This window comes from Girardinichthys multiradiatus, chromosome 2 (genome assembly GCF_021462225.1).
Source record: "Girardinichthys multiradiatus isolate DD_20200921_A chromosome 2, DD_fGirMul_XY1, whole genome shotgun sequence".
Classification (NCBI taxonomy): domain Eukaryota; kingdom Metazoa; phylum Chordata; class Actinopteri; order Cyprinodontiformes; family Goodeidae; genus Girardinichthys; species Girardinichthys multiradiatus.
This window is the reverse complement of record NC_061795.1, coordinates 33,452,093-33,463,768: the sequence shown is the minus strand read 5'-3', so window position 1 is coordinate 33,463,768 and position 11,676 is coordinate 33,452,093. Positions and strand designations below refer to the sequence as shown.

Sequence of the window (11,676 nt, the reverse complement as noted above, 5' to 3'; positions counted from 1 at the left end):
TCACCAGCCTCAGAAATTGCAGGTTAACAGCAGCTCAGATTAGAGAACAGGTCAATGCCACACAGAGTTTTAGCAGCAGACACATCTCTAGAACAACTGTTAAGAGGAGACTGTGTGAATCAGGCCTTCATGGTAAAATAGCTGCTAGGAAACCACTGCTGAGGACAGGCAACAAGCAGAAGAGACTTGCTTGGTCTAAAGAACACAAGGAATGGACATTAGACGAGTGGAAATCTGTGCTTTGGTCTGATGAGTCCAAGTTTGTGATCTTTGGTTCCAACCACCGTGTCTTTGTGCGGCGCAGAAGAGATGAACGAATGGACTCAACATGCCTGGTTCCCACCGTAAAGCATGGAGGAGGAGGTGTGATGGTGTGGGGGTGCATTGCTGGTGACACTGTTGGGGATTTATTCAAAATTGAAGGCATACCGAACCAGCATGGCTACCACAGCATCTTGTAGCGGCATGCTATTCCATCCGGTTTGCGTTTAGTTGGACCATCATTTATTTTTCAACAGGACAATGACCCCAAACACACCTCCAGGCTGTCTAAGGGCTATTTGACCGAGAAGGAGAGTGATGGGGTGCCAGATAACCTGGCCTCCACAGTCACCGGACCTGAACCCAAACGAGATGGTTTGGGGCGAGCTGGACCGCAGAGTGAAGGCAAAAGGGCCAACAAGTGCTAAGCATCTCTGGGATCTCCTTCAAGACTGTTGGAAAACCATTTCAGGTGACTACTTCTTGAAGCTCAGCAACAGAATACCAAGAGTGTGCGGAGCAGTAATCAAAGCAAAAGGTGGCTACTTTGAAGAACCTAGAATATAAGACATATTTTCAGTTGTTTCAGACTTTTGTGTTCAGTATATAATTCCACATGTGTTAATTCATAGTTTTGATGCCTTTAGTGTGAAGCTACAATATTCATAGTCATGAAAATAAAGAAAACTTTGAATGACAAGGTGTGTCCAAACGTTTGGTCTATACTGTATGAGAGATTTGAGATTGCATTAAATACAAGCATTTTAGCAATACAAAATAATCTTAACCTTGTATGTTGTTTTTACAGATTGCAAAACTAAATGTGATCTTTGTAATGTTAGCAATAAGGTTAGTAAATAGGATTGAGTTAAGAAATTTGGCCACAAAGAACTGAGTTTTGTTGAGTTATTGTAAATAGCAAATGTTTATTATTGTTTTAATTAAGACTATATTATTATGTTGGCCCAGTGTTTGCAAACATTTTAATTTGAATGTTTGACTACTTCATGTTCAGTATCTTTCTTGGTGGCCCGTCTTTCCCCTCGCCTTCTTCCTCCATAGCTGCTAATATCCTTTAAGGGCCTTTAAGACAGGACGGGGTTTGCAACCAAGATCTGACCTGACCCTTTGGAAAATGTGGTCATGTGGGCGTATGACGTGGTATTCTGGAAGGGGCGGAGCAGGGGACGGAGTTGCTGGGAGGGGCTTGGAACCCAATCATAACTGCTTGCAGTTCTAGTTACTCTTCTTTTTGTTGTTGTTGTTTTGTTGTATTGTGTATTAAGCTATGTAAAAACTGAATTTTACCCATTGGGGATGAATAAAAATATCTTATATGACATAGGTATGTGCTTCATAAAAAATATTCCTGGATTACTTGACACACACTTCAAAGCATTTACACAGAAGAACACATCAATACTGAAAGAAAAATCTGAACTAATATTAAAAGACCACAACTAAAAAAACAACTAAAACCCAACAAAGAAATTAACCGAATACAAAACATCTATAGTTAAAGCATAAATCAAAAATAACACAATTCCAAAAACAAGTGAAAATCAAAACAGAAAGGGACATTAAGTTGTCTTGAAATCATCTAAAACAATTTGTATTACTTCATTTCTATCTTTTTCATGTTTAAATTTAAGTGCTTAGCCTTATTTCAATATGAGTAACTATACTGCTGCTATTATGTGTGGCTGGCTTATTTTGTATTTATTTTGTTGTTTAGTGCTATTTTGTACTTTTTGTTATTTGTTGAATAAAGTTAGTTAAAAGTGATTTCTGAATTAAAAAACCTATGATGCTCGCTTTCCAAATAAAAAGCAGTTTACAGGATCTGAAAACAAAGAGATGACTAACGTCATCTAATAGTAACAATTTTCAGAGAGTTGAGGGAAAGATCCAAATCATGCAAGGAATAATTTTTTTCTGGATATATTCAATCTCTAAAAACTATTTCTGTAAGTCTAAGGTTTGGAAACTAATATTTTGTCACTGCTATTAAATTTATTTTCCCCTAAACGTGAACATGGTAACTGTTTGCAACACAGGGCTTTCATTTTTTTTACCCTGCTTGGGAAACAAAAATGTTAAAGTTTGGGCTTGTATTCACAAGACTATGATGTTGGTTGGTGTTTTTATAAGAGGTTGAGCTATGTATTGGCTACTGAGTAAAGTCTGCTTACATTTGACAATGGTTAGAATGTCAGCAAATAACAAGTTCCAACCAGCAGATGAGCACCCCAGTCTGTGAATGTGATTGGCTTTCAATACCAATCTTGGTATAATATTGGTAAAAAGTAAACATATGTGTCAGGGTACCAGTTCCTTACAGGCCCAACATTAGCCCATTTGACGAAATACTTCAAGCTTAGACACCTTCTTGGCAGCTATGTCATATAATTTTACACTGGCCAGTTAACTTAACCAATGTTTTTCGGAAAAACCAGCGCACCTGGAAAAAAACCTTTTCTCGCTAATTTGACACGTAAAGGACCTATCCAGAACCAGTCACCTTCTAGCTGTGTCACACAATATTACAAACACTAACAAAAAACAAAGAATACATCATGTAAACATTTAGATTTTTTTTTAAAATAATCCCCTGTTTATTTATAATATCTTAATATAATGTCTTATTTAAAAAAAATTAATCTATCATTCTGATTTGCATTGTGACTGGTTGTTTAAACACACCAATGGTTCCCTAATTTGTTTTAAAACAAATTTGACATAATTTCCAAATTCCTGCTAAATAAACCTTAGACAATATTTGATAGACCAAAGGTTTTTTGGTTAAATATTAAATAACCAAACTTAAATATAATACTGCACAACAGTCTTCACATTTCCCTATTACTATCAATGGTAAGGCGAAGTGACTGCTCATAGTCTCTGCAATAACAGTTCTGTAGAAAAAAGCAGTTTTTTTAGAGGCTAATGAAATTTCATACAATTAAAATGAATGTGCATGCTTGTTGGCTAAATTAAAAGGGAACAGGAACAACATGTTCAAAGGTGCAGAGGTGTTCTAGTAGATTGTAGAGACCATGGGTCAGATCCACATTGTGGTATAATGTCTGATATATATATGTACTCAAAATGGAGAACACAAATGACAAGGACATATTTCGCAAAACTTTAACTGTAAATTGCCAAAAACGTAAACTCCGACCCTCAGAAGCTAAAGTCTCCTCACCACCCACATCAGTTGCCTCTTTCTGAGTTTGGACATCTAGTTTGAATACTTCCAAAGAAGCATTAGATTCAGGTGAAGTATTTGGATAACCAGGTTCAAAAAAAGTGTCATAGTTTTGCTCAGGTAGTTCATCCAAAGCAGGAAAATAAACATCTAAATCTGACTCTGTGAATTCAATGTCCAATGAAGGGCTTCCTTTTCGCTCCTCAAGTGCAATCAAATGATCAGATTGCGTATCAAATATTGGTGGACATCTTATCTCGTGATTCTCAGTCTCAATTGTAGCAGTCTCTTCTTCTGGGATCGCCGTTTCCACAGCAGCCGTCGCACTGTCCAATTCAGATGCAGTTTCCTGAGAATATGTTTCAAAGAATGTCTCATGAGTTTGTTCAAGTTGCTCGTTGGCAGGCATAAGGACCTCCCCTTGCTCAGACTCTGGAGATGCAACTTCAGGTAGGTCTTTCTTTTGCTGAGGTATATTTAGGTGTTCTGTTGTAGTATCCATGATAGAAGTATATTTTTGCTTGTTCTGATTGCTCTCAGTGGCGGACGTTTCTCCTTGTTCAGACTCTGATGACAGAAGGTTCAGGCAGGAACTGTCTTTCTGCAGCTCACATTTTTCAGTGTTAGTATCAAAGAACATGTCATCTCTTTGCTCATGTATTTTACCCTCAACAACAGAAGTCTCTTCTTTTTTAAATTCTGTACTCATTTGAAAATATTTTCCAGGTTCTGTCAGATCCTTAGATTTAGCATTGAGGAACGAGTGATGTCCTATGTTGTATTGCTCGTCCTCTGTACTATAGTTAGAATGTCGAAAGTCTACAGAGCCTATTTCCAGTGAAGCAACAGGACTCGTTTCTTCTGGCATTGTTTGATTTGGTTTTGTCTCAGATTGTTCAGAAATTTCCCCTTGAAACTGAAGTGCATCTGATGCTAAATGCAGACACCCTGCATTTTCCTTTACATTTGCATTATCATTACCAGATAAAAGTGCATTTTCAGGCACATTTGTCTTTCCTTCAGACATTATATTCAAGGTATCCCATTTTGAACACAATTCCAAGACCTCAGCTTCTGATTCATTGTATGCGTCCCTGGAATAGTCCTTTTCAGACTTTTCTTGAAGTACCTCCGCCTCAAGATCACAAACTCTCTGTTGCTCCAAAACCAACTCTGGGATTTCTGCCTCTGGCACACATGAACTTTGAGATTCCTTGATTTGCTCATTGTGGTCAACCTCTTCAGAAAATGTGTCCTTTGGGTCTGTTTCGTTTGGTTCTGTAAATTTCTTAAGTTTTTCAGCTAAATCTTCAATCCTTTGAGCTTGAAATTCAAATGCATCTGCAGCTACACGCAAACCTTTGATGTTTTCATCTACATCGTCATTTCCAGATGAACTTGCATTTAAAAGGGCAGCTGTCTTTTCTTCAGACATTTGATTGAAGTTATTTAGCATTGCATGCATTTCCAAGAGCTCAGCTTGTGATTCACTATATAGTTTTTTGTAATATTCCTTTTCATCATTTCCATTAGATACCTCTGCTTCAAGATCACAGACTCTCTGTTGAAGGTAAACCAGTGTGATTATTTCTGCTTCTGGTGTACAAACACTTTGAGATTCCTTGTTTTGTTCTGTATCATGGCCAGGGTCCAGGAGTTCACCCTCCAAAGCAGATATCTGTTCTTGCTTACATTTTGGACCTTTAATATCCAAAGATGTGCTAGATTTCTCTGCCTGGGGCAAAACAAAATCCAAAGATTTAGTATCCATTAAAACGCAGTGTGTCTCCTTAAGTTCCTTAGGTGCTGCAGCCGAGGTCTCCTCTGGCACAGATTCAGGAGCAGTGATTTCCATGGAGCCACTGGGGCTCTGTACATTAGGTACGTCACGGTCTTCATATCCAGCATTTAAAATCATATGAAATCTGTGCTCATTATGGTCAATCTCTTCAGAAAATGTTTTCTTAAGTTTTTCAGCTAAATCTTCAATCCTTTGAGCTTGAAATTCAAACGCATCTGCAGCTTCACGCAAACCTTTGATGTTTTCATCTACATCGTCATTTCCAGATGAACTTGCATTTAAAAGGGCAGCTGTCTTTTCTTCAGACATTTGATTCAGGTTATCTACTATTACATGAAATTCCAAGAGCTCAGCTTGTAATTTATCTAAAAGTTTTTTGTAAAAGTTCTTTTCGTCCTTTTCATTGAGTAACTCTGTCTCAAGATCACAATTTCTATGTTGAAGGGAAAACAGCTCGGTTATTTCTGCTTCTGGTGTACAAACACTTCGAGATTCCTTGTTTTGTTCTGCATCATGCCTAGGCACAACAGGGTGCTCATTTTCAGCATCCAAAAACATATAACATGTGTGCTCGTCGTGCTTTACCTCAGAAGAAATTGTGTCCTTTGGGTCTGTTTCTTTTGGTTCTGTACGTTTCTTACGTTTATCAGCTAAATCTTCAATCTTTTGAGCTTGAAATTCAAACGCATCTGCAGCTTCACGCAAACCTTTGATGTTTTCATCTACATCGTCATTTCCAGATGAACTTACATTTAAAAGGGCAGCTGTCTTTTCTTCAGACATTTGATTCAGGTTATCCACTGTTGCACGCAATTCCAAGAGCTCAGTTTGTGATTTATCATAAAGTTTTTTGTAATATTCCTTTTCACCCTTTTCATTGAGTAACTCTGCCTCAAGATCACAATTTCTTTGTTGAAGGGAAAACAGCTCGGTTATTTCTGCTTCTGGTGTACAAACACTTCGAGATTCCTTGTTTTGTTCTGCATCATGCCTAGGCACAACAGGGTGCTCATTTTCAGAATCCAAAAACATGTAATATGTGTGCTCGTCGTGCTTTACCTCAGAAGAAAATGTGTCCTTCGGGTCTGTTTCTTTTGGTTCTGTAAATTTCTTAAGTTTTTCAGCTAAATCTTCGATCCTTTGAGCTTGAAACTCAAACGCATCTGCAGCTACACGCAAACCTTTGATGTTTTCATCTATATCTTCATTGCTGTCATTTCCAGATGAACTTGCATTTAAAAGGGCAGCTGTCTTTTCTTCAGGCTTTTGATTGAAGTTATTCAGCATTGCATGCATTTCCAAGAGCTCAGCTTGTGATTCACTATATAGTTTTTTGTAATATTCCTTTTCATCATTTCCATTAGATACCTCTGCTTCAAGATCACAGACTCTCTGTTGAAGGTAAACCAGTGTGATTATTTCTGCTTCTGGTGTACAAACACTTTGAGATTCCTTGTTTTGTTCTGTATCATGGCCAGGGTCCAGGAGTTCACCCTCCAAAGCAGATATCTGTTCTTGCTTACATTTTGGACCTTTAATATCCAAAGATGTGCTAGATTTCTCTGCCTGGGGCAAAACAAAATCCAAAGATTTAGTATCCATTAAAATGCAGTGTGTCTCCTTAAGTTCCTTAGGTGCTGCAGCCGAGGTCTCCTCTGGCACAGATTCAGGAGCAGTGATTTCCATGGAGCCACTGGGGCTCTGTACATTAGGTACGTCACGGTCTTCATATCCAGCATCTAAAATCAAAAGAAATCTGTGCTCATTATGGTCAATCTCTTCAGAAAATGTTTTATTAAGTTTTTCAGCTAAATCTTCAATCCTTTGAGCTTGAAATTTAAACGCATCTGCAGCTTCACGCAAACCTTTGATGTTTTCATCTACATCGTCATTTCCAGATGAACTTGCATTTAAAAGGGCAGCTGTCTTTTCTTCAGACATTTGATTCAGGTTATCTACTATTACATGAAATTCCAAGAGCTCAGCTTGTAATTTATCTAAAAGTTTTTTGTAAAAGTTATTTTCGTCCTTTTCATTGAGTAACTCTGTCTCAAGATCACAATTTCTTTGTTGAAGGGAAAACAGCTCGGTTATTTCTGCTTCTGGTGTACAAACACTTCGAGATTCCTTGTTTTGTTCTGCATCATGCCTAGGCACAACAGGGAGCTCATTTTCAGAATCCAAAAACATGTAATATGTGTGCTCGTCGTGCTTTACCTGAGAAGAAAATGTGTCCTTTGGGTCTGTTTCTTTTGGTTCTGTAAGTTTCTTAAGTTTTTCAGCTAAATCTTCAATCTTTTGAGCTTGAAACTCAAACGCATCTGCAGCTTCACGCAAACATTTGAAGTTTTCATCTATATCTTCATTGCTGTCATTTCCAGATGAACTTACATTTAAAGGGACAGCTGTCTTTTCTTCAGGCTTTTGATTGAAGTTATTCAGCATTGCATGCATTTCCAAGAGCTCACCTTGTGATTTATCTAAACGTTTTTTGTAATTTTCCTTTTCATCATTTCCTTTAGATAACTCTGCTTCAAGATCACAAACTCTCTTTTGAAGAAAAAACAGCTTGGTTCTTTCTGCTTCTGGCAAACACAAACATTGAGAACCCTTGCTTTGTTTTGTATCTTGTCTTTCCTTGAGGAAGACACTGCCCAAAGTGGATGTCTGTTCTCGCTCACATTCTGTAACTTTATGGTCAAACAATGTGCTAAATTTCTCTACCTTGAGCAAATCCAACCTCTCAGATTTAGCCTCAATGCTTATGCAATGTGTGTCCTGAAGTTCCTCAGTTGTTGCAGCAAATGTCTCCTCTTGTGCCGATTCTGGAGCTTTGATTTTCAAGGAGAGAATAAGATCCTGTACCTTGGAGACGTCACATTGTTTATCTTCAGAATCCACAAATGTATAACGCCTGTGTTCAGTTTGCTCAACCTCAGCAGAAAATGTCCAATTTGCAGTGTTTTTATTTGGCTTCAATAGATTCTGTGTCTGGATGCAGTTCTGTTCAGATGCTTCCAGTTGAATTAGAAGCTCATCCAAAGCTAAACCTAGTTCATCAATCTCTGTTCCTAAATCTAGATTGTCATGTTTGCCAGATAAATTCACATTCTGACGCTCAGACATGTTGCTTTCAAGCTGTGTCTTTAAGTTCTCCCACATTGAGTGCACTCTCAAGAGTCCAGCTTGGAGCTGAAGGCATTGGTTTGTGTAATGCTCCTTTTCTGACTTGAGTTTAAAAATCTGTCTCTGAAGATTAATGCAAATCGAACTCACATTTTCAAACTTTGTTGTTTTGTCTCCAGACCTATTATTGAAGTACTTCCTCTTTAGATACAGCTTAAAGAGCTCTACTTGTGATCCAAGGCATTTTCTTTTGTAATATTCCTTTTTGGCTGTTTTTTTAAATAAACTTGTCTTGTGATCGCAATGTCTCTTCAGCAGGAAACATACCTGTTTTGTTCCTTCTTGCACATCCAACCTCCGGGTTTCCATGCTATGCTCAGAATCGTGTATTTGCCTCACAGCTTTTATTTGTTCAACCTCACAATTTTGAGCTTCACCCTCCAAAGTTGAGCCAAACCCTTCCTGAACAGACAAAACCCTCACCTCAGATTTTGTTTCTGCAGTTATACAGTGTGTGTCCTTTGGTTTTTTAGCCTTTCCAGCAGAGGTCTCCTCTTGCTTAGACCCTGGAGTATTTATTTCACCATGTTTCTGTACTTTGGGCACATCCTGATCCACAGATCCAGCATCTGAAAGTTCATAACATCTGTCCTCATTTTGTTCATGTTCAACAGAAAAAAGCTCCTTTGGACTCGAGATTTGTTTTAAGAAACTCTGCGGCTGGTTGTTTTCTTGTTGCCATACCTCAGCCTGAACACAAAATTCATCCAACACTAAAGATAGTTTGGTGATCTCTCTCTTTAAATCAGTGTTGTTTTCATTGCCACATGAACTCTTATGTTGAAGCTCAGTTATCTTCCTTTCAAGTTTCTTCTTGAAATCTTCCCACAATGACTGCACTCTCAAGAGCCCAGTTTGGGACTGAAGGTATCGTGTTTTGGAATGCTCCTTTGCTGTCATTTCTGTACACAATTCTTTCTTAAGACCTCTGCAATTACCACCAGAACTCAGATTTTCAAATGCAATTGAAATTTCTTTACAGTCGATACAGCTCTTACACTTTGAATTTACTTTGAAGAATTCAGCCTGTGATTGAAAGTATCGGTTTTTATGATACTCATTTTCTGCTTTTTCCTTCAAACACTCTTCCTCATGATCACAATTTCTCTGTTGCAAGGTAAATGGCATGGTTGTTTCTTGTTCCGACATGCACAGCCGGCGAGATTCCTGCCATTTCTCTGCACCATGCAAAGACATGTTGAAATTTCCTCTTGACATTGTTACGTTTTGGGTAAATGGTAGCACAAAAATAATAGTCAGTTAATAGTTAAATTTGATGGTTGAAAAATCTCTGAAAACACACCAAAATCCAGAAAATGTATGTTGACTGTATCTTACCACAGATAGCATTAAAGTGGAATTAGACATCACAGTTGTCTAATTCCACAGCTGATGTCATAAAGCACTTTGCCTAACAAGTCAGTTCTCTTCCCGCCCACGCTGTTTACAACATGCTATGCAGTGGTGCCATGTAGTGACAGTTAGGAATCCATGGTTACAACCTTTGATCCAACAGTGGAGAAGATCCACAGCAGTTTGGGCTTGAAAAGAGACGTCGGAGCGTCTGCCATACTATGAGTGGCATGTTAGAAGGTCTACTTGGAAATGGGCTTTCTGAATAAAAACAAGACCTAAGAAGTTTTACTCGGCTACTTTTGATAGTTCTCATATAATATAAATATAATAGTTTTTGAAGTAATAAATGTAATCACTGAGACAAAGCTTGGACAGTATCTACAAATCAAAATAGGAGAGAACGATAAATGTACGGTCATAATTTTTAAATAAAAATATTAATAAAAAGTTAATTTACTTCAGTGACTTAACTCACTACGTGAAGCACATTTATTTAGATTAGGTAGACACAGACCTATGTTTTCTGGCCTTTATTTCTGTATTTATGATTTTCATCTTACAGCTAATGAAAACATGGCATTTAAGATTAGAATATTACATCAAACCAATAAAAAAAGCATTTTTAATGTGGGCTTAGTAAAAGTATGTTTAATACTTACTTCAAGGTTATTTCAAAAGGTATTTTTAATCTGACAAATGATGTTAGGTATTATTTAGTCAACTCAGAGGCAAGAACAATACAGTCAGTTTTACTTGAAAGGGTAGCTCACTTTGCAGTGTGGACTACAAAGTGTTGGCACCCCTCTCTCTTTATTTATACATACTGGTTCACACACAGTTCAACAAACATTCAGGGTGTGTGTTTGTGTGTGTGGGGTCAGAAAGGTTAGGGTTCATGTGTGTCTCGCCTCCCACATATCCCTTTCTGTGGCATGTAGGAGGGAAAAGCACTTAGAGCAGACATGAGTGATAAACAATACAAAAGTTTTCAAACCCTAACAAATGAGGATCATCAAAACGCATGTTGTAATTTATTTAATATGACTTTATAATATAATGTTCCTAAAATGGACCTATAATAACAATAATAATAATACCATGCAAATAAATTAGGAGTCAGCCCTGCTTTTTGGAAATAAGTGCTGACTAGAACTTTAAAACTATTCTAGGTTTCCTGTTTCAGGTCAGTTAGAAAACTAAAATTATTTTGATTTGATAAATCCCAAAATAGTGACATTTTGAAAGATTTTTTTTTATTAAGTTCTTCAAGGTATTATATGTACACATAAACCAAGCTTTTAAACATTTTGAGAAAGCTTAGATGATGAATATATGGCTTCTGATAGATAAGCTCACAATATTTGAGTTCAATTGAGACTTATCTTTAGGGCTTTAAAGGTAACACCATATCAGCATTGCTGCCTTGTGTGATTTAATTAGACAATCAAAATAAAATAGAAAGATATCAGAAAGGAAAATTCGAACATCCACAAGTTTGGTTCATCCTAGTTCCAGATACCTGAGGTAGAACCTATTACTACTCCCTGTGTGTAATGTTTGCACATAGACACAGGGAGAATACCTTAGTTTTGGATACATGTCCTGTAGTTTAATGAAACTAAAATTACATTGTTTGCTCATGATGACCATCTTAACATTTTGAAGAAACATGGGGAAGCCTTGCAAGTCTAAGAACACCATTTCAACTCTAAAGTACAGGAGTGGCAGCATCATGAGTTGGTGTTTGCTGCAGGAGCGAGTGTACTTAAGGAGAGAATATATGTAGAAAATATTGTAGCAACGTCTTAAGACGGTATAAATGCCTTGCCACTTGTGTTGTTACTTTAATTTGATATACACAAAT

At 37.4% G+C, this 11,676-nt stretch overlaps 1 protein-coding gene across 1 annotated transcript; it reads right to left on the bottom strand.

Moving 5' to 3' along the window:
* Nucleotides 1-2,145: 2,145 nt before the first annotated feature.
* Nucleotides 2,146-10,398, bottom strand: LOC124879911 (myosin-2 heavy chain-like). The gene is made up of 2 exons (XM_047384766.1): nucleotides 5,451-10,398; nucleotides 2,146-4,775 (listed from the first exon to the last, which is right to left on the bottom strand). Exons 1-2 carry the CDS (start codon nucleotides 9,672-9,674, stop codon nucleotides 3,255-3,257), a joined length of 5,745 nt encoding a protein of 1,914 aa, XP_047240722.1. The 5' UTR covers nucleotides 9,675-10,398; the 3' UTR covers nucleotides 2,146-3,254.
* Between the last annotated feature and the right edge of the window lie 1,278 nt (nucleotides 10,399-11,676).

What these genes read in the sequence shown, in the direction of transcription:
- LOC124879911 (XM_047384766.1), bottom strand. Translation starts at nt 9,674, where the DNA reads ATGTCAAGAGGAAATTTCAACATGTCTTTGCATGGTGCAGAGAAATGG. An exon ending in AAGCTCAAAGGATTGAAGAT is followed by an intron (nt 4,776 to 5,450) that starts TTAGCTGAAAAA and finishes AGGATTGAAGAT; the next exon opens with TTAGCTGAAAAACTTAAGAA.